Below are 22572 nucleotides of genomic sequence, written 5' to 3' on the forward strand. Positions count from 1 at the left end.
TGCCCCATATTTAAAATGAATGGAGCAGCTGGGGGTAGAAGGGGGCTCTACTGGAGAGCTAAGGGCAGTGACCCCAAACAGCTAGTGAACAGTGATCAGGAAGGCAATGACCTGATGACTGTCATAACCCTTCTATCCAGCAGCCAGAATGACTGCAGGGCAGCCTCAGGGGAGGGAAAAAGGAAAGAGTAGAAGCTCTATCTCCAATACTCAGGGTGAAACTGGGAAACCCACTCTCAGAGCATCAAAATCCCTGAATACTCATTGGAATTCCACAGTCTCTGAAGACTTTGCTGGACCAAGAAACCATCCATGCTGGGAGAGAATGTCTGCCAGCTCCTTTTCAACCTGACCCCTTCAAATCTAAATTGACTTGAACTTCCCTCATCTTCAAGAGGGTTGCACTGTTGGCTTTTTGAAAGGAACAGGGTCTCTGGGCATACTTGGGAACTGATTTTCCCTTAGATGTGCTTGAAGCTGAACCTTTTGTCCTTTTGAAGGTGACGTTAGTCAGCCAAATGACAATCCCAACCAGAGTGGCCAGCGTAGAATTCTGACTGCAATCTGTTAGGCTCCAAAGACGTTTCCTTTCCAAGTCAGTGAAATGACTAGCCACCAAAAGACAAATGGTATTCAAGGAAGCCCCCACCAATGAGCTTCCACAAACTGGGTGGAATACAGAATGCAGGACTTGAGGGGTGGTGCTCACCTTTGATGTAGTTGAGGATTTGCTGGATTCGGTGGGGCTCATTGCGGTCTGGCCGGCAGCTTGGCGTGATTTCCAGCACATAATCAGGACCATATGCTGTGAAAAACTGTAAGGAAAAGGGAAAGGCCAAAAAACAAACTAAACCACATAAAACCTCAAAACCAAACCACATACAAACAGGACAATCAAAAGAAACTCACCACTACCAACCAGGCCAGGGAGGCCTCACTGGGTAGAGCAGGAGGATGCAGCAGGAAGCCCTGCCCTGGTGGCATCACTCTGCTCATTCAGACATTCAATGACAATCCATGGTTAAATTCTTTTTTTTTTTAATATTTATTTTTTAGGTGTAGATGGACAAAACACAATGCCTTTATTTTTATGTGGTACTGAGAATCGAACCCGGATCCCGCCCATGCTAGGTGAGCGCTCTACCACTGAGCCACAATCCCGGCCCCCATGGTTAAATTCTTTAGCTTGCTATTTAAGGACTTCTCTGTTCAGGTCTCCACTTTTCTCTTCAACCATAGTTCTTACTGCTTTCTGTTCTTGGGCCTCAATAGACTACTCTGTGCTCTCTGGTATTGTCCTAATGCTTTGTCTTCCATTAGGATCTAGCCATTTCTCTTTCCTGGGGCCTCAAAAAGTTCACTACCAATCCCTGTTGCCTGTAAATAACCTCCCCGTCCTTCTAGGCACAGTTCAAATGTTACCTCTTTCACAAAGCTGTCCCTTATTCTCCACCAAACCGTGTGCCTCCAGCATTCTGTTGGTAGCTCTCTTATGACTCTTGTTAAAATAGACAGTTCTGGCCTCCATATCATAGGCAGGTCCCTGTGCCAGCTGTAGTGGGACTACAAAGATGAATGAGGCTTCCTCTGTGGTCCTCTAGGTGTTCACTAGCACATTCTGCATTGGATAAAGAGTTTTCAATACTGACTGGATCTCCTACTTCCCCACTGGATCATCAGCTCCCTGAAGGCAGGCAGCCTCTGTGTTTAATTCATCTTTTGGACTTCATAGCTCATGGTGGCTTCCTAAATAGCTTTGGTTATCTTGAATTTCCTGCCCCAGGAATGCCAAACAAGTCTAGTTTCTCTATTTCAGTTTTTCTTTCTCTGTAGTAGAGTTTATTTGTTTTTAAATTCAGGGAATCAAAATAAAGGTTTGTGGATTCTATTTCTAGCTCACTAGATGACTCCTTGTGACCTCTGGTAAGTCACAGTATCTGGTTCAGCTTCTCTGTTAGGGTCCACTTAGGGAAAAACACTTTATGACAAAGGGAATCATTTAATTGGGATAAGTCTCTGAATGGGAAATATGCGAAGCTACTATTTCTGTTTAGTTTTTAACAGAAATAGTATTTGTGCATACTCTCTGGAGAGAGAGCATATGGTCCTTAACATTATGTGCTTTCAATAGTGATATTGTTAGGTGGTAAGCAAATTCCATAAAAAAGTGGTACAGTAGGCATGAAAATAGAGATGTTGATACATGTCAAGACTTTGATGCCATTCAAAGAGCTTCTTAGAAGTAATCCATGGTTATTGCCATTGCCACCAAATTATCTGTGTTAAGAGTCTGGATGTACATCTGGCACTGTGGGAGATGTTGTGGAACAATCTCTAGGGATTCTAACAGTGTCTTTGTGGAATCCATGGCAGTAATTTCATGGGGGAAATGGCTTTTTCACATCCATGTCAGAAAATTCTACACATTTAATTTAAAGAAAAATTCCCAGGACTGTGCCACTGCTTCTAATGTCATTTGCTTGCACACATGTTGTATGTGTGTGTGTGTGTTTGTGTGTGTGTACTGATGTAGAAGAGGAGAAGGGCTTATGTCATTACTGCTGGAGTTATTATTCTCTGATGCCTGACACCCCAGGTTCTGGAGATAGAAGAGTCCTTGAGTAGAGATCATCTTTACCCAAGCCTATATATGGAACAGATAAGAGAGGTTACCTGGGGGACACATCCAGAAACTAACCCCCACTATCATGGCTGAAGAAACTTGAGAGGCTTGTATTTTTAGCTAAGGAGGGCCCCTTGGTCCAAGCCTGAGGACCTTGTAGGCTTGGCTCTGGAAGAAAAGGCTTCAAACAGGTGTGGCGTCTTCTTCTTAGGCGGCCTCTTCTCCAGAGAGTGTCAAGTGGTATACTCATCTCATGGGTATGGAAAGACAGGCTTAGAGAGCACAAGAGAAGAAAGGCAGCTGCAATGAAGCATCTCCTTTGGGAGACCCAAACCTCTGGCATCAAAGTGCTATAAAAGTCCAAGGCAGGGTGCCTAGCTGAGGTATAGGAGGAGAGAATGTTCTGTCTCCACATGCAGAGATGACACTGCTGATCTTTGGTCAGCAAGGCATGTCGTGAGCTGTTTCCTCAGGGCTGAGGGTTTGGAACAGCATGTCCTCACTTGTGAGTGCCTACCTACTATGTGGTTACCCATACTCTTCTACATTAGTCCTCTCTGACCGAGAGCACACTGTTGCTAACCACATGGTCAGCTGGGGCCAGAATTGACTGCCACGAGACAGAACTCAGCTCTACTAGGATTAAGCCTCTTGTCCTGTCTTCATTTGCACCTGGCTTTAACTAACTGAACCACACAGTGGGCAAAGTCATAAATAACCCATTCTTTACAGAAGCAGACTGGCTGCAAGTAACAGGCAAGTCTGGGTTCCTAAACTTCTCCCTGAATTTGCCAATCAAATATTATCCTCAGGTCTTGCTTATTTGCGCGATTTTTGGGCTAGGAGACTCATTCGGTTTAAAAAAAAAAAAAATCCCTGTGTTGAGAGTTCCATATGGCAGCAGGCTGGCCTGAGTCTTGGGAGGCTCTGCCTGAGGTCAAGGGAAGAAATAGACACCAGGAAGTCATAAACTGTATCAAAAAGCAAAGCTGGTACCATGTTCCCTCTCTCCGGCTCTGTCATAGAATTTCTCTATGTGTGTGTGTTAGGTTATATTTTTATTTCTGTACTTGTTAGATCTTCCTTACTGGACTATGAACTCTGAAAAGGCAAACAATTCTGTTATATTCTCTATGCCTACCCTGTAGAGTCACTCAAGTTATCACAGGTTTTCCTTAAATATTTGTTGAATTTAATTAATTCACCAAGGGCTGAGCTAGCTGTTCAGTCAATTGTGTGGAATAATTCAGAGTCAACTGATAGCATGAACAACTTTTCTAGACTTTGGAAGCAGCACGATAAGATGGAAAGAGCACTGGCTTTGGGGTCAGAGAGAGCTGGAATTTGGTGCCTGGATTTAGCTATGTGCCTCAGGTAAGCTTGTTAATCTCTATTTCGTCATTTCCACCAGAGGAATGATAAATGCTGGCCTGGTTGGGCTGTTAAGCACCAATGAGATAATATCTACCAAGGGATAAACTCAGGGCCCATGATATAGTAGGACTTCGATAAATGTGAATTCCCTTCTCCCCAGGCAAGAGGTCCTTGCCTAACCATGTCTCATCCATACCCTGAGGAATGCTGGGTGAAGTGCTCCAGGCTGAGATGTAGAAAGAAGAGCCTGTTCCTCCTGCCAGACCAAGCCTAGTGGCCCCAGTGTTCCTCCTCACTTGTTTAAGTCATTAGCTCAGCCTAGGGCATGTGGAGGAATTGATTTCTCTCATAGTTTCTGGTCTGATGGGCCTGCCACTTGTTAGTTACTGGTGAGGTAGAGAGGAAATATGATCACAGAAGGCAAAAGAGATGTTGGGGTGGAGGGATTTGGCCAGCACTAGAAATAGCTTGAGGCCCCACCCTGAAAGTGTCCTCCAACCCCAGAGAGGAAAGAAAATGGGCACGCAGCGATCCCATTCCCAGACAGGTGGAGCAGGGGATGAAAGAGGCCAGCCGACCTTCAAGGGAAAACACTGGCTTTGATCTCAGTAAAGAAGGAGGGAAGTGCTAACCCCTCTCCACCTCTTCCCCCGTTTCCCTCAGCACTCCTTTGCTTTCTGGGTTTGAATTTAAAATTTTTGAGGGGTGCATGGTAGTAGAAAAAGGGCCAAATAAAGTATGAGGTAGGGCAGAGGAATGGAAGTTGAAGGTAATGGCTACTTTAGGGTAGTTGGTCTCTTCTTGACCCAAGTCAATGAATAAAGGAATGTAAATAGCTCAGATCTAGTTTAGTTCAGTCCAACTTAATGCTTCTTTCTTGCTCAATCTTTCCAGCTCTTGTTCACACAATGTAAACAGCACACAATTAGACATTTGGTCAAAAAGATATCAGAACAAGGTTTAAAGTTGTTATTTCTCCATAATCCTGTTTGGTCACAATAAAACAAGCCACAGACTTGAATCAGCCAATTCTTTTATCCCTCCCTCAACATTTAGTAAGTACATACTATGTGCCAGACTAGGTAGTCTTTGGGGTACAAAGACAATAAGGAACGCTTAATAGGAGGGATTATTACAGAGCAGTGTGGTGAGTGGTATCACAATAATAACACTAAATAAAATAATGACAACTAACTTTTATTATAGGCTTATTGTGTGTCAGGTACTTAAAGTGTCTAAGCATATTTTATGAATTGACTAACTTAATTCTTAAAACCAACCTATATGGTGGGTACTATTATGATTTTCATTTTAAGATGAGGATTTGAAGCATAGGGAACTTGATAGAAGTTGCACAGTTAGGATTTTCAAAGTTGGGATTTGAACTGAGGTCATTCCAGAGCACTAGCTATTCAGAACCTATAAACTACCCCAGAGGGTCACTTGACTCTGGAGTAGGGTCTGGCCAAGGGAGTAGGGGAATAAGAGGAAGGTTTTCCAGAACAGCACATAATTAGCTATCATTAGATGTGGCTAGCGGGTAGAGACTAAGGAGAATCAGGACACGAAGCTGGAGGGGTAAACAAGAATTTCACCGTAAGCCCTACTAAGGCATTTTCCCTCATTGCAGATTAGTAGCTCCATGAGGGCAGAACATTGTTTTGAACCCTGCTATATTGCCAGTTCCCAGAAAAATGCTTGTCCTTAGTAGGTGGTAAATAAATATTTGTGGGATAATGTGTAGAAGTTTGGTGGCGATATATGAAGGTTTTCTTTTACTTTTCTTTTTCTTTTTGCAGCTGGGGATAGAACTTTGGGCCTTACTCATATTAGGCAAGTGTTCTACCACGGAGCTCCAGCCTCAGCCTAGGAAGCTTTTAAATGAGGGATTGAACAGGTCAGTTGTGCTTTTGAGAGGGCGCACTGGCCTCCTTGTGGAAACTGTACAGGAATTAAAGCGGAGGAATGTGAATAGGGACACCAGTTAAAAGGCTGGTGCTATAGCCCTGAGGGGTGGTCATAGAGCTGGAATAGGGGCAGTTATGGGAAGAACCAAGAAAGAAAAACTTCAAAGACAGCATCGATAAAACTAAACAGTAAATTGCACGTAGGGAATGAGGAAGAGGAGAGAGTACTGTGTGGGATAAGGGATGAGGGCATAGGAGAGGGTCTGGGATAGAGTGCATGTGTGCGAGTAGGGAGAATTGGAAGTATGCTGAAGGTCAGGACCCTAAAGACATAATGATCTGTGTGAGAGAGCAGGCCCAGTTTAGGAGAGAGTTTGGGTCTACTACAGGATATGACAATGTTGTGGCATAAATTTAAGGAATCAGATGAGATTGCCATGGCTGGCTGGGTGGGGGGCCTATTTCAGAGAGAAGAGTAGTCAAGGAAAGAATCATGGGAAACAGTAACACTTCAGAGGTGGGCAGAGGGAGCAGAAACAGTTCTGGACAATTTGAAATCTCACAGAAATGTTAAATAAGAGAAGGGCTGCCAGGTGCAGTGGCTCACACCTGTAATCCTAGCAACTTGAAAGACTGACGCAGGAGGATTGCAAGTTCAATGCCAGCCTCAGCAAATTAGTGAGACCCTGTCTCAAACAAAAAATAAAAAGGGCTGGGGATGAAGCTCAGTGGTCAAACAGCCCTGGGTTCAATTCCCAGTATGAGGGATTGGTCCATGAGAAGGAGCCCTTGGCTGAATCAAAATGAGTGGAAGAGAAGGCTGGATAGAGAGGGCTGGATAACGAGCCAAGGAATTGGACAAGAAAGAGGTAGACATGAGAATGATGATGACAATACATCCTTTTTTCCCTAAAGGAGTTTGATATAGGTGTGGGGCTAGGGTAGGTGGGTGGTTTAAGATGGGAGGTTCCTTGAGTGAATTTACAGACTATGGGGAAAGAGCCCATAGAATGGAGTCAGGGGCAGCCTGGGAGAGATTTAGAGTTAGTTAGGTCTACCTTTCTGGGATACTAGACAGAGATTTGCAAGAGAAGAAGACTGTTTTATTCAACTTTATATTACCCAGAGGTCCTAGCATAAAGCCTGGAAATAATAGGTGCCTAGTTCATATTTGTTGAATGAATGAAACGAAGTGTGATTGGGGTTAGAGAGAGTTTCACATTCAATAAGGAGAATTAGGGCACTGAAGGATGGGGTGATTGCAGACAGTCATGGAACCGGTGTGTGTGGTGGTGGGAAGTAGATAAAGAAGGCAAGAGAATTTGGGATTCATTTGGGGACCCGTGAGTACTGTAAGTTGGTTAAAGTTGGAAAAGGAGAGTTTGGGAAGCCTTGACTCTCAGGCTGAAGAGACAGGACTTGATGTGACAAGCACCAGGACAGGGTCAGAACAGGAGCTGTTGCCTTATGAGAACTAGGATTAGCACAGAAAGGCCGGGTGGCCAGTGTGGATGTGAATACAATGGCCTCAGGGAGAGGGAACAAGTGTTTGAACCAGGGTGATTACAGTGGGGATGGAATGGACAGAATGATATTGTGGAGGTAAATGCAATAGGACTTGGCAGTAGGCTTGGTTGGCTGTAGAGGAAAAGAGGGAGCTGCGAGAAGTTGAAGTCAACTCCTGATTTGGAGTGTGGGTGAGTGGGAGAATCTTAGTGCCACTGACAGAAACTGAGGTAAATTCGCAGGAACAGCAAATCTAGCCAAGGGAAGATGGTGAGCTTGGCTCCAATTAGGTTTGATATGACAGTAGAGCATCTGGGTGATGATGTCTAGCAGGTAACATTGTGGAAGGTATGTGGAATAAGAGGAGGTGTGTGGAAGGGAGGTCATGGCAAGGAACCAAGGTGCAAAACTGATCTACGTTCAAAAGGTAGTCAGGGGACAAAAAGATCCATTGAACAGAAGGAAAAAGAGCAAGCAGAGAGGGCTGGGATTGTGAATTCGCAGTAGAGCGTTTGCCTCGCACTGGCGAGACCCGGGTTTGATCCTCAACACCATGTAAAAATAAAGGCATTGTGTTGTGTCCATCTACACCTAAAAAATAAATAAATAAATAAATATTTTTAAAAATAGCAAGCAGAGAGGAAGAAAGAGAAGAGTGAAGTGAAATCTCCTGGAACCTCAGTGATGAGAAACAGAATAAGATACTTAAAGGGCTACATCTGCCATGCTGGCAATATGCCCCCCATGGCTAAAGCAGCCTCCCTGGCTCACAGTCAGTGGGGACACAATGATACTGCTTATGTTCAGCCCCCTCTCTTTTTCACATATGCTAGGCAAGTGCTCTGCCACAGTGCTACATCTTCAGCCCCTTTTATTTTATTTTGAGGCATAGTCTCACTAAGTTGCCCAGGTTGGCCTTGAACCTGGGATCCTCCTGCCTCAGCCTCCTGAGTTGCTAGGAGTACAGGTGTGCACCACTGTGTTTAGTCAGCCTTCTTTCTATAATACTTTAAGAGGCTCTCAAACTTTTAAATGCTAACCCAGTCTACCTTTTCCTAAAAGTTATACTCAATTCTATCAGCAAAAGTGCCAGGTTAGTGACAATCTCTGTAATAGACCCCTGAAGCTTTCCTCTGTCTTCAGTTGGGGACATTGTGCCTGTGACAATAATGTGGGCTCTGGTCAGGAACAGCATTTCTTGTCCTGAATCACCCTGTGAACAGAACTCATCAGAGCCAGAATAACACAATATCAGCACTTTAAACCATAACATGGTCTTGTATGACACTTCTCAACCTTTCCTATATCACCAATTACTCCATCAAAGAACCTGGGTCCAACCATGATGGGAACAAGAAAAGCTCTCTTTTTCCCAGAAAAACATTTCTGTTTATAGGAAATTCGGTTATTACATATGTCATTGATGGTACATTTTAAGGACATAAAATTGCAGTGTATTATTGGGAGTAAATTTTATTGCCATGGCTTTACAACACAAACAAACAAAAATAATAACTCCATTAGTTGTTGGATTGAACTGGCAGGAAGCAGCACATCAAAGGCCACTGCTAGCAGGCAGGGGCTGGGGGGGATAGGAACATCTAGCATATGACCAAGAGGTCTGGGAGATATGGGTTATTGGAGAGAAGATGTTACATGTGGAAGTGACATGAGGGTGGAAGAAAAACTGAATTCTTAGTTGCTGGAATGGAAACCTGGTGTCTTGTCTAGATCCAACCTATATTCTACTTGTGGAACTCATCTTGCCTCTTGAACATAGAGTCAGTACTTAGGAACTGCTTGATGTTGTGACTTATATACCAGAGCATAGATGTGCCAAGAACTGTTTGCTTGGATGAATGAGTGAAAGAATAGTCTATGGAAATATTTTTATTATTCAGATTTTCTTTTTGGTACTGTGGACTGAACTCAGGGCCTTGTGCATGCAAAGCACATACTCTACCATTGAGCTATACCATCAGCCCTCATTCAGGTGTTTTACTAGCATTTTAACCACCAGTAATGAGACAAAAGCTTATTAGGTAAAATAATCAGGTAAATCTGTGAAATATTATCTTACTTGAAGACCAATTACATTTCAGCAAAGAATATGCCCAATACTAACAAGTCTTATTTTGTTAGCTAAAGTACTTAGAATCTTTGCGAACCTATATGTACAGTCCTTTTGCTGATATAACCTAATAAGTAAGGTTTCTGTTAATCCACAGCAATATGTGTTTGTGTGCATATATGCATGAATGTGAATTATATTGTGTGCTGAGCATCATTCTAGCTGAGTACAAAAAAGAATAAGGTCTGGTGACTGCTCTCAAGGAGATGAAAATCTAAAAAAAGAGAGAAGGATATAAATACAGGAAAGGTGAGGAAGAAATTTAAGCTAAACTGTGTGGTATTGGTTGCAGTACAATAAAATGCTCTCATATGTGTGGGGCACTTGTCTAAGATTATAATGCTAATACTATATAACATAGTAATAGTTGTGAACTTGAACCCATGGCTTCAGACTTTCAGCCCAGTGGGGTTTTCCACTATATCATTAAGTAATTAGCACAGAAGTTGAAGACTGAGATTTCTGGAGTCACATGGGATGAGCCCCAAATCCTTTCTCTACCATTTACTGGCCGTGTGACCTTAGGCAAATTACTTAACTATTCTGTGCCTTGGTTTTATTTGTAAAATGTGGAAAATAATAGAAGCTACACTATAGGATTGTTATGACAATAAATGAGTTAATTCTTGTAAAACACTTAGAACAGTGGATGACTCATAGTAAAAGCTCAGTAAATGGTGTTATTAAATGCTAGATATTATCATTCCTCTTCCTTATTAGCTTTATTAACCATACAAAAAACCAGAATTTTGAATGTAATGAACAGTGGTAAAATTGGATTTCTTTACAAATGTTCAATCAGACTGAATAAGGGTGAATTTTGAAGAGCTTCTCCTGTCTCCAAAATCCTTGAGGCCAGAAAGAATGGCAGAGATAAAGAAGAGAAGGATTCCAAGGGAAAGTGACAAAGAAAAATGGAAGAGAGGAAGTGGGAACAAGAAACTGGAAATGCTGGGGAAGAGAGACAGGGGACAAAGATAATAGAAGGGAGGAAAAGACAAAAATGGGACAGGGACTAGATGAAGGGGCAAAGAAGGAGATATAGAGGAGGAGGCAGGAGAGACAAGGCCACAATGGTGGCCACCACACTAGGGGTCTCTCTTCAGGATAAGACTTTCCTTCAGGGTGTGGTTTCAGGGGTTTTGGGCAAGAACCCCAGCCAAGACTAATACATCACTGCTGATCCTCAAATTTCCACTATTAGAGAGAATTCTCCCTTCATAAATATGTGCAGGGCCAACTCTGGTTACACCATATGTCTCTGTTAATCAAATGAGTATTTTGGAAACAAGCCTACACACGAAGCTTTTTTACATCAAATTTTCCTTCAGTAGAGGGTGGAGATGGAAGAAAGGAGAGTACAGGGATATTGCTTTACCTGGCTTGTTGCTGGACAAGTACTAAGATGACTTTGAAAATTGATTCTACTGGAGGTTAAATAAGTTGGCTTGATCTTTATACTACACCAGGCAACGGCCTTCTCTCCATCTCTTTGCTGTTGAATTTCTTAAAAAATCTCTCTTTTCTTCAGAACCACTTGATTTTTTCATTCCTCAGTCACTTCAACTCACTGTAGTCTGGCTTCTTCTACACACCTCCTTTGAACTTTTTTTTTTTTTTTTAAGAAAGGGAATGGCAAGAAGATCAGTGATCAGTTTGTTGGCAACTCTCCATGATTGCTAGTAGCTGCTTGGAGTAGTATTAAGGAGGATTCTAAGGCTGGGTCTAGGTTTGGCAGAAAAATATACCATGATCAATTAATAATGTATCCATGGGAGTACATGGAAGGTGGTGTGGGGGCTGGAGTCATATCTGCTACTCCTCCATTAGGAGACCAAGAGTGACTTCCTAATTGCCCAACCTGATACCTTCTTTTCAGTTATTACTCATCCTATTTAATCTCCCTTCAGCACCTGTCATCAACCACCTGCTTCTTTCTGATACTATCTTCTCCCTCACCATCACTGCCTTCCCTGGTTCTTCATGATCTCCTTTTCTGGATCCTCTTCCTTCATCAGTATCTGAAATGTAGGTCCCTTCTGGTCATATTTTCATCCCCCTGCCTCTCTCTCAGAGTTAGCACTCTCTGTTGCAGTTTTAATTACTTCCATGCAGAGATAGTACATCTCTGGGTCAAGTCAGTATTTGTCCTCAGCCTCTGACTTTCATTTATAATTGCCTGGTGGACATTTTCTCCTGGAAAACATGAATTCTTGGTACTTGATACTTAAAGTGTTGCAAGTAGAGCTAATTCAGTATAACTCCTTTCTGTTCACTCAGTACCATGGGTGGGTCCCACCATACAATAAGCTGCTTGGTAAAGATTTGAACTTATGATGCTGAATGGGTTAGTGTTTTTGTGCTTTGTTTATTAGCATTGGGTTTTGTGCTTTCAAAATACCTGCAGTGATATGGTTTAGGAATCTCAATTCTGTAGTATTCCCATTGTTTTATGAGCAATGACTTTTTTTCCTCATTATTTTACAAACAAACAAACACAAAACCCTCCATATCTAACTTTGTGCAAGGAGATACAAAGAGACATAGGGTACTCCAAAGACTGACATTCTATCTCAGGAATAACCTGATATCAAGCATGATGCTTTGGATATTATTTGAAAATTCTCACTGGCTTATCTCCCAGGGGTAGGATGCAGTGTGAAAGACTCTGGGGAGATAAAGATGAAGCAGATACAGTCTATGACCTTGAGGAGCTTACTGTCTGGTAGGAAATGCAGACATATGCAGAACTAACTACAATGAATGGAATGTCAGAGGTGAATCATTTCTCTAGGGTGATGGGAATTCTGAAGTGGAGATTCTCAATTCTGAGTGTGGAGGCTGGATTAATGGATAAGGCTTCATGGAGGAGATGGGAGGCAATGGAGCTGACCTTGAAGGGTGAGTAAGATCTAAGTAGGAAGGGAGAGAAAGTAAGAAAGGTAGAAGCAACAGAATTAGGACTGAGGACATACTCAAACGAGTCATCAAAAATTAATTCATAGAGGGGCTGGGACTGTGGTTCAGCGGTAGTGTGCTTGCCTTGCACGTGTGAGGCTCTGGGTTTGATCCTCAGCACCATTTAAAAATAAAGGTATTGTGTCCATCTACAACTAAAATATATAATATAAAATTAATTCACAGAGAAATAATAGAGTACTGGGAAAAGTCCAAGAAGGGAAATAGCTGGGTCAAATGGTGGTTCCATTCCCAGCTTTCCCAGGAGTCTCCATACTGTTTTCCAGATTGGCTGCACCAGTTTGCAGTCCCACCAGCAATGTACAAGAGTACCCTTTTCCCCACATCCTCTCCAGCACTTGTTGTTGTTTGACTTCATAATGGCTGCCAATCTTACTGGCGTGAGATGGTATCTTAGGGTGGTTTTGATTTGCATTTCTCTGACTGCTAGAGATGGTGAGCATTTTTTCATGTACTTGTTGATTGATTGTATGTCCTCCTCTGAGAAGTGTCTGTTCAGGTCTTTGGCCCATTTGTTGATTGGGTTATTTGTTTTCTTATTGTTTAATTTTTTGAGTTCTTTGTATACTCTGGATATTAGGGCTCTATCTGAAGTGTGAGGAGTAAAAATTTGTTCCCATGATGTAGGCTCCCTATTTACCTCTTTTATTGTTTCTCTTGCTGAGAGAAAACTTTTCAGTTTAAGTAAGTCCCATTTGTTGATTTTTGTTATCAACTTTTGTGCTATGGGTGTCCTATTAAGGAATTTGGAGCCCGACCCTACAATATGTAGATCGGAGCCAACTTTTTCTTCTATCAGACGCAGAGTCTCTGATTTGATATCTAGCTCCTTGATCCACTTTGAGTTAACTTTTGTGCATGGCGAGAGGAGGGGATTCAGTTTCATTTTGTTGCATATGGATTTCCAGTTTTCCCAGCACCATTTGTTGAAGATGCTATCCTCCCTCCATTGCATGCTTTTAGCTCCTTTATCAAATATAAGATAGTTGTAGCTTTGTGGATTAGTCTCTGTGTCCTCTATTCTGTACCATTGGTCCACCCTCCTGTTTTGGTACCAGTACCATGCTGTTTTTGTTACTATTGCTCTGTAATATAGTTTTAAGTCTGGTATCGCTATACCGCCTGATTCGCACTTCCTGCTTAGAATTGCTTTTGCTATTCTGGGTCTTTTATTTTTCCATATGAATTTCATGATTGCTTTATCCATTTCTACAAGAAATGCCGTTGGGATTTTGATTGGCATTGCATTAAATCTATAGAGAACTTTTGGTAATATCGCCATTTTGATGATGTTAGTTCTGCCTATCCATGAACAGGGTATATTTTTCCATCTTCTAAGATCTTCTTCTACTTCTCTTTTTAGGGTTTTGTAGTTTTCATTATATAAATCTTTCACCTCTTTTGTTAGGTTGATTCCCAAGTATTTTATTTTTTTTGAGGATATTGTGAATGGAGTGTTGCGTACTACAGGGATACTGCTACATCAATGTTCATAGCAGCACAATTCACAATTGCTAGACTGTGGAACCAACCCAGATGCCCTTCAATAGATGAATGGATAAAAAAAATGTGGCATTTATACACCATGGAGTATTACGCAGCACTAAAAAATGACAAAATCATAGAATTTGCAGGGAAATGGATGGCACTAGAGCAGATTATGCTTAGTGAAGCTAGCCAATCCCTAAAAAACAAATACCAAATGTCTTCTTTGATATAATGAGAGCAACTAAGAACAGAGCAGGGAGGAAGAGCAGGAAGAAAAGATTAACATTAAACAGATACATGAGGTGGGATGGAAAGGGAGAGAAAAGGGAAATTGCATGGTAATGGAGGGAGACCCTCATTGTTATACAAAATTACATATAAGAGGTTGTGAGGGGAATGGGAAAATAAACAAGGAGAGATATGAATTACAGTGGATGGGGTAGAGAGAGAAGATGGGAGGGGAGGGAGGGGGGATGGTAGAGGATAGGAAAGGTAGCAGAATACAACAGTTACTAATAGGGCATTATGTAAAAATGTGGATGTGTAACCGATGTGATTCTGCAATCTGTATTTGGGGTAAAATTGGGAGTTCATAACCATCTTGAATCTAATGTATGAAATATGATATGTCAAGAGCTTTATAATGTTTTGAACAACCAATAAAAAAAATTAAAAAAAAAAAGAGAAATAATAGAGTACTGGGTCAAAACACCAACACAGCCCTGTGGGCAACTATCTTCTCTGAACTAGCACTTATCACATTCTTTTTTTACCGTGGACAATGATAGACTGATGAGTTTAGAAGAGAGAGGGGAAATCTGTGGATGGACCTCATACTCCATCAGAGTGGGATTTCGTTTTGATACATACATCAGAGAGGTTACTTCAGGGCAAACGGAGCTTGTACTTACTTAGAACCTATTGATTCATTTGCTCACTGATTCATGTGATACCACTGTTTCCTGAGCACTTCTGTGTGCCAGGCTCAGGCCTTGAATAGATGAGTGAGACTCAGCCCCTGCCTTCAAGGAGTGGATGGAAAGCCAGCTGTGCAAATGAGCAATTATAATGCTCTATGAGAAGTGCCAGCATAGGGGTGCAGGCACTGGGCTCCTATGGTCCAGAAAGAAGATGAAGCAAAATCAAGCCATGCTCTCTGAGTCAGCCTCTGATTTCCCCGTCTCCCCTCCCTCCCAGAGTTTTCAGTCAGAAATTCAGATCTGATCATATCATTCCCCCTGCTTAAGAACCATGGTCGGCTCCCCACTGACTATAGGATTGAGTCCAAATGCTAAAGGAGGACATACAAAGGGTTTCACAATCTGGCCTAGCCTACTTTCCCGGTCTTATCTCACTCTGGGGACCAAGCTGTGGCCCTTACACTGTAGTCCCATTGAACTACGTGTCTCTCCTCACTCCTTTTTATCTGGTCATTCTGTTGCTTCCCTTGAGCCCTTGCTAAATGTTGCCACTTACCCACATCCCCAGCTCCCCCAGATGGATGTTCCTCCCCTGTGTTCCCACAGTTCAATGTTAGCCTCTATTCTAGTATTATCACATCCTACTGTAATTATTTGTTTATATGCCTCTTTTTCCCAGTAGGTAGTGTCTTCCCAAATGGTGGGAACTGGGCCTTGTTCTTAATCTCTGAGATTTGGATTGGACCTGGCACATAGTAGGCACTGCACACATCTCTGTTGGGTGAATGAATGACTCTGACATGTGGCCAGTTGGGCCCTGTTGCTGTCAGCAGCTGGCATTACTTAACATGAGAGATGCACAAAAAATGAAGGGCAGCCAGAGTAGCTGAAAAACAGGCAGCTCTAGTGACATCAAGAAAAAAAACAAAACAAAACTGGAGAAGGCTGAGACAAATGCTCCCACTCAGGCTTTAACAAATGATTCTCGCTTCTGAGCAGCCCTTTTTGTCTGCTCTTCCATTCACTTTCGAAAACCCAGTCATTGAAATGATTCTAATTATTCATGGTCAGTGGCATATCCAGGAAACACTTAGTTTACAAGCAATTAAAATACACTAAAATAGATTTATGCAGGTTGAATCTGATCCTGCTGGTAAGAAGGAAGTGACTTATATCTTGGAGGGGTATTTGCTCGCCAAGGTTGCTGTTTATCACTCTTTATCTAACATACTAGTTTGGGGTGAACCTGGCAAACATCTGAAGGTACTATTTAAGGCACACACATTTTGAAAAGTGTAGGGAGCCTGTCCCATAGTAGTAGCCTTCATGCTTTCCCATGGCCAGCTGTCCTGTGAATATGTGGGTGCTTTCCTGGACCACCCGCCATAGGTGAAGGCAGCATGGGTCAGTCAGAAGACTCCTCAGTACTGGGGTCAGGGGATTTTCTTTCCAACAACATTGCAACCACTTGGAATCACTTAACCCTTCAAGGCTCAGTCTCTGTACTGATGAAATGAGGACATGAATCTCCACCCTGTCAACCTTATAGGGTTGTTTCTGAGGATCAAAGGAAGATATTTTGAGAAGAGCTCTAGCCCAATGAAGGGGCTTTCATTTCCATTACAAAAACTTCAGTTGGTGGCTGTTGGGCCCCTTCAAGGTTCTGCATGTGGTTTTGCTCATCAACAGATTAGCAAAGGTACACTTAGGCTTGTACCCTAATAGTTTATTTAAGAGTCCACACAAGGATGATTCATCACCTTACCACATTCAAATTGATAGAGTTTTAATGTCCCTTTAATGAAGACAGTGGTCAGTAGCTAAACAAACACACCATTCAGTTGATAACAGATATGGGGCAGCAAACACCTAGCACATGGAGTCCAGTTGTCCTCAAAGACTTTTGTGCCACCCTCCTTGATAGTATACTCTGCTTTCCTAGGTTTGACTTTATGGAAAAAAGACCTTTGTTTGCTGCTCCAGGAAACCTGGAGTGACAGGTATCTATGTCATTCAATGGGCCAGTGTTTGTGGTGCAAAATTTTGAATGAACAAAACAAAATGGACATATTTCAGCATCAGCTTTTGAGCTAAGTTCAGGAAAACTACAGAAAGGCCAACAGGCTATCACAAAAGCAGGGTACATCCACGGAAAAGCAGCAAATGGGAGTGAAGGTCCACCTTGAAGTCTGACCTTAAATTATGAAGGTCATCAGATGCATTAATGGCAACTTGTTTACCCTACATCTGCAAAAGGATTTTGGGTTCCTTCATGCTCTGTCACACTTCCCTGCTTTTCTGCTCACTATTCCCTTTGCAGAGAATGTCTGGCCTCCTTTCTCAGCCGAGACCATTTCTACTCATCTTTCAAGACCCAGCTCAAATGTAACCTCTTTGAAGTCTTCACTGACTTCCCAAAGCCAGAGTTCCTCATTCCCTTCCCTGTGTCTCCAGGAGACCTTTTATAGCACTCCAGCTCACTCTCACATATTTGTTTACATGTCTTTCTTCCCCATTAGGCTGTGAGTGGAGCTCTTAGGAGGCAGAACCACACAGCACAAAGATGCTTTCTGAGCACAAAGCAGGGCGTTAAGATGGTCCTCATTCAAGGCTGGCTGCATGAATGAGCATTTGAGCCAACATGCACTGAACTCACTTATTGGGCCTATGAAGTACTCAAAGGGCAGGTTCATCAGGCAATGATTGGAGATGTTTTACCTATTTCTTCAACACTGGGTTTACCTGATTAGTGGCTACTTGAGTTGACAAGCAGCAAGACATGCGGCCTGATGATGCACAAGGCATTGGGCAGCCTCTGGGCCAGGCCCTCAGCTTGGATCACATAGCTCACAAACTCAAACTGGAAAGTGCTGCTACCCATCTCCACCCCTGTATTTTCCTCTGCTTGCTTCTGAGGAAGTTTCCCAGCAGCACGGACAGCTTCATTTAATATGTTTGAAAACTGAAAATGTATCCATTACCAGAGAGGAATGCCTAACGGATGGAGCCTGACCTGGCCATGGCTCCCACAGAAGCTCTGGCTCAGCATCCACAGCCTCCGGTTCTCTTTCTGGTTCTGCTAATGATGAACTCAATGACTTTGGACATATCAGCTCATTTCATGTTCTCCATCTCCAAAATGGGGAGAATAATGAAGATGCTGCATGGAATGAGTCAATAAGAAGCTTGACTGAGATCCTTGTGGACGGGGGAAGCAGTGGTTGATGCTGGCAGTGCCTGCAGGGTTTTGTTGTTTTGGCTGTTTCTCTTTGTAAGTGTGAACTGCTGTGCTTTGAGCCCAGATGTACAGCCCACAAAGAAGAAGGACAGGCAGGCAGGCACCTTTGGCCTGGGCTTTGGCAGAACCAGCACACACAGAAGCGGATGGGAAAAAAAGGTATGGGATGGTATGGCATGGGTGCTTGGCTATAGGCTTGCAAACAGCTAGTTCCCTGCTCCCTGGTAGGAACCACAATCTACAAGCTCTGAAGGCTGTGCCTACTGGAGCAGTTTAGTATTGAAATCAAATAAAACTCATGACAAAGTCAATCTGACACATCTTTAATGATACACATAATGATTATTATGCTGTAGAGTAATTAGGCATAATGGTAAGGAACTCCCAGGAATGACTGTAATTACAATTACTTTTATACAGCTGAACCAAAGATTTCCGAGGTCAACTAACAGTGGTGTGGGGACTGTGGTGGGGTGGGGGTTTGGACAGGAGACAGAGCGAAAACCTACTTGCAAGGCATTTCTCTGGTTCTCCTTCCTCTCCCTGACCCTATACCCTCTTCATTCCTGATTATAGAACAAGTAAAAAGTCTGATGAGGGGCTTGGGTCTTGAATGTCTAGTTCCTTTCTCTAGCTAGGGGGAGACCATCCTGAAGCCCTTAGTCTTATGGAATCTGGGATGTTCAGAGAGACTTCAAGCTGATTAGACCCAACTTTTTCATGAGGACTAAAATGCTATCAAGTAATCTTAAATCTAAAAAGTACAGGCCTAATGTATGGGCCTTGTTTGTATCCCGATTTGAATGAATTCACATAAAAAGATATTTTTGAGATACTTGGGCAAAACACTTACAATAGTACCTGACATACAATACGTGCTACATAAGGGTTTGCTATTGTTATTTATTAGTGTGAGCTGGAGACTGTGCTAACTTTTATTTATTCATTCATTTGTATTGAGTGCCTGCCAGTTCAAGGTCTTGGAGATAGAGTGGCTTTGTGGAGTTTATGTTTGACCTAATTTTATCCTCACACAATAAGAGGGAGGTACTGGACATAGCCCCACCACATAAAGAAGAAAAGCAAGGCTTAAAGCTAGTAAGTATCTTGTCCAAGGTCGCAGAGCTTGTAAGTTGAAATTTAGAATCATATCTCTGGCCTGCGTGATTCCAAAAACCATTGTTCTAGATCAGGGTCAGTAAACTACATCCCATGGGCCAAATCTGTCCCTCTTCCTTTCTTTATCCTTGAGATATAATTCACCCTTTTAGAGTACACAATTTTGTATATTCATAAGTAGAATATTTACAAGGTTGTGCAACCACTATCTAATTCAAGAACATTTTCATCACCCAAGAAAGAAACTCTATATCTATTAGGCATTCATTTCCCCTTCCTTCAGCCCCTGGCAACCACTAATCTACTTTCTGTCTCTATGGATTTGCATTTCTGGACGTTTGATATAAATGTAATAATACAATATGTGGCTCTTTGTGTCTTTTTTCATTCACTGGAAAGTTTTCAAGATTTACCCATGCTGTAACATGTATTAGTACTTTATTATTTTTATGACTGCATATGATGTGTATGTATATATAATATACAATATACACACATAATATATGTATTCATGTGTATATAATATATAATAAACACACATAATAGCTGAAAGCAGAAACAACCCATATATCCATAAACTGATGAATGATAAATGTGTATCTATACACACACAGTTGGCCCTTGGTATCCTCAGGGGAGATTTTATATATATATACACACACACAAATTAATTAATAAAGCTATCACAGTTGCTGGTTCCTGGTAATAAATAACAACAGTAAACCCATATATAGCCCTCACTATATATCAGGTACTATTCTAAGTGTTTTACAGAATTCTACCCCATTTAATGCACAGTATAATCTTCACTTTCATTTACATACACACACACAGACACACTCACACAAAAATTAAAAAAAACCCCTCATATCCTAGACTGCTCTGGCAATAATTCATATGAATTTGTGAAAATTAGTTTGCTCATGCTAACAATATCTAGCATACACAAATGGCTAGCTATTAGAATGTATACACACACACACACACACACACACACACACACACACACATATATATATATATATATATACAGCGAGAGTTAAATTTATATATAGTGAAATTTATTTGTAAGTATTTCATATTCTAGTTAATATGGATGTGTGTGTGTGTATATATATATATATATATATCTTTCTCAGTCTCAGCCCTCTGCAGCCCTCTGTATACTCTGATTACATATCTGTAGATTCAACAAAGAGTAGGCAGAAATATTTTTAAAAAATTACCTTTGTACTGAAGATGAACAGAGTTTTCTCTTATCATTATCCCCTAAACAATACAGTGCAAAAAATCTTTACACAGTATTTATACTGTAGTGGTTATTATAAGTATAATAGAGATGATTTAAAGTATATAGGAGGATATGTGTAGATTATATGAAAACACTACATTATTTTATACAAGGGATTTGAGCATCCCTGGATTTTGGATTCCAGGGAACCCATCCCCCGAGGAGACCAAGGGATGACTCTACATGTATGTGCATTTTGTTTATCCATTCTCCAATTGATGTACATTTGGATTGTTTCTGCTTTTAGTTTTTGTGTGAACACATGTGGTTATATACCTAGGAGTGGAATTTCTATGTCATTTAGTAAGTCCAAGTTTTTTTTTTATTGGTACTGGGATTGAACGCAGGGATGCTTAACCCCTGAGCCACACACCAAGCCCTTTATATTTTTTATATTGAGATAGGGTCTTGTTAAGTTGCTTAGAGCCTCAATAAATTGCTGAGGCTGGCTTTGAACTTGCAATCTTCCTGCCTCAGCCTCCCCAGTTGCTGGGATTACAGATGTGTGCCACCATGCCTGGCAGTAAGTCCAAATTTTAAAGGAACTGCTAGACTGTTTTCCAAAGTGGCTAAGTGGCTAAACCATTCTATATTCCCACCAGCAACACATGAAATTTCCAATTGCTTTACATATTGTCAACACTTGCTATTGTTTGTCTTTTTTATTATTATCTCAGTAAGAGCAAAGTGGTATCTCATTGTGTTTCTGATTTGTATTTTCCTAATGGCTAGTGATGCTGGGCATTTCTTTATGTACTTATTGGCTATTTGTACATCTTCTTTGGAAAAATGTCTATTCACATCCTTTGCCCATTTTTAAATTGGATTATTTTGCCTTTATAATTGAGTTCTAAGGCTTTTTGAAAAACGTATTCTAGATTATAAGTTCTTTATATATGATTTGCAAATATGTTCTCCCATCCTGTGAGTTGTCTTTTCATTTCTTGATAGTGTTCTTTGAAGCTAATCCAAGAATATGAAGATTTACATCTAAGTTTTTTTATAAGAGTTTTATAGTTTTGCTGAAACTTCATTTTGAGTTAATTTTTGTATATGATATGGGACATGGATCCAATTTCATTCTTTTGCATGTGGAAATCCAGTTTTCCTAGCAGCATTTTTGAAAAGGCCATTCCTTTCCCATTGAATATGCTTGGCAGTCTTGTGAAAAATCAATTGGCCACAGATATATGAATTTATTTCTGCACACTTGGTCCTATTCCATTAATCTGTATGTCTCTCTGTATGACAGTATCACACTATCTTGACCATTGTAGCTCTATGGTAAGTTTTGAAGTGTGAGTCCTCTTCCTTTTCAAGATTATTTTGGGGATTCTGGGTCGCTTGCATTTCCATACGGAGTTTTGGATTAGATTGTCAATTTCTGCCAAAAAGAAAAAAGAAAAGAAACCAGCTGGGATTTAATAGGGATTATGCTGAATTGGCAGATCAATTTTGGGAGAATTGCCATCTTAACAATATGAAGTTATTAAATTTTCTAATCCATGAATGTGAGATGCCCTTCCATGCATGCAAGTCTTCTTTGATTTCTTTCAACAGTGCCTTTTAGTTTTCAGAGTATAAATCTTACACTCTTTTTGTTAAATTTATTTGTAAGTATTTCATATTCTAGTTAATATGGTACAGTACTTTGACTGATTTTCATATCTTGAACCAATCTTGCATTCTTAGGATAAATCCCAAATCATCATGGTGCATAATCATTTATATGTGTTGCTAGATTTAGTCTGCTAGTACTTTAGGGATTTTTACCTGTATTATAAGGAATATTGGTCTGTAGTTTTCTTTCTTTCTTTCATTGAGATTGAACTCAGTGCTTTATGCATGCTAAGCAAGCATTCTATCACTAAATTACATTCCCAGCTCCACTGTAGTATTGTTTGTTGTGATTGCTTTATCTGGTTTTGTATTAGAGTAACACTGGACTCATAGAATGAGTTGGGAAGTTGTATTAGTTAGGGTTCTCCAGAGAAAC

The 22572-nt window shown here is 41.2% G+C and overlaps 1 protein-coding gene across 3 annotated transcripts in view; it reads right to left on the reverse strand.

Moving 5' to 3' along the window:
• Positions 1–22572, reverse strand: part of Hdac8 (histone deacetylase 8) — a 234164-nt gene that overhangs the window by 29500 nt on the left and 182092 nt on the right. Inside the window, exon 10 of one of the 3 annotated variants that reach the window (XM_046420238.2) lies at positions 710–815. The exons of 1 other annotated variant lie outside the window; for it this stretch is intronic. In XM_046420238.2, the coding sequence (XP_046276194.1) occupies positions 710–815 (106 nt within the window). Of the gene's footprint in view, positions 1–709; positions 816–20399; positions 21961–22572 lie in introns of those variants that run through there. One more of the 3 variants, XM_046420239.2, reaches the window with a different exon arrangement.

The sequence above is a fragment of the Marmota monax genome, unplaced genomic scaffold (assembly GCF_021218885.2).
Source record: "Marmota monax isolate L192 unplaced genomic scaffold, Marmota_monax_Labrador192_F-V1.1 WCK01_AAM20220418_F8-fsc00364, whole genome shotgun sequence".
Taxonomy (NCBI): Eukaryota; Metazoa; Chordata; class Mammalia; order Rodentia; family Sciuridae; genus Marmota; species Marmota monax.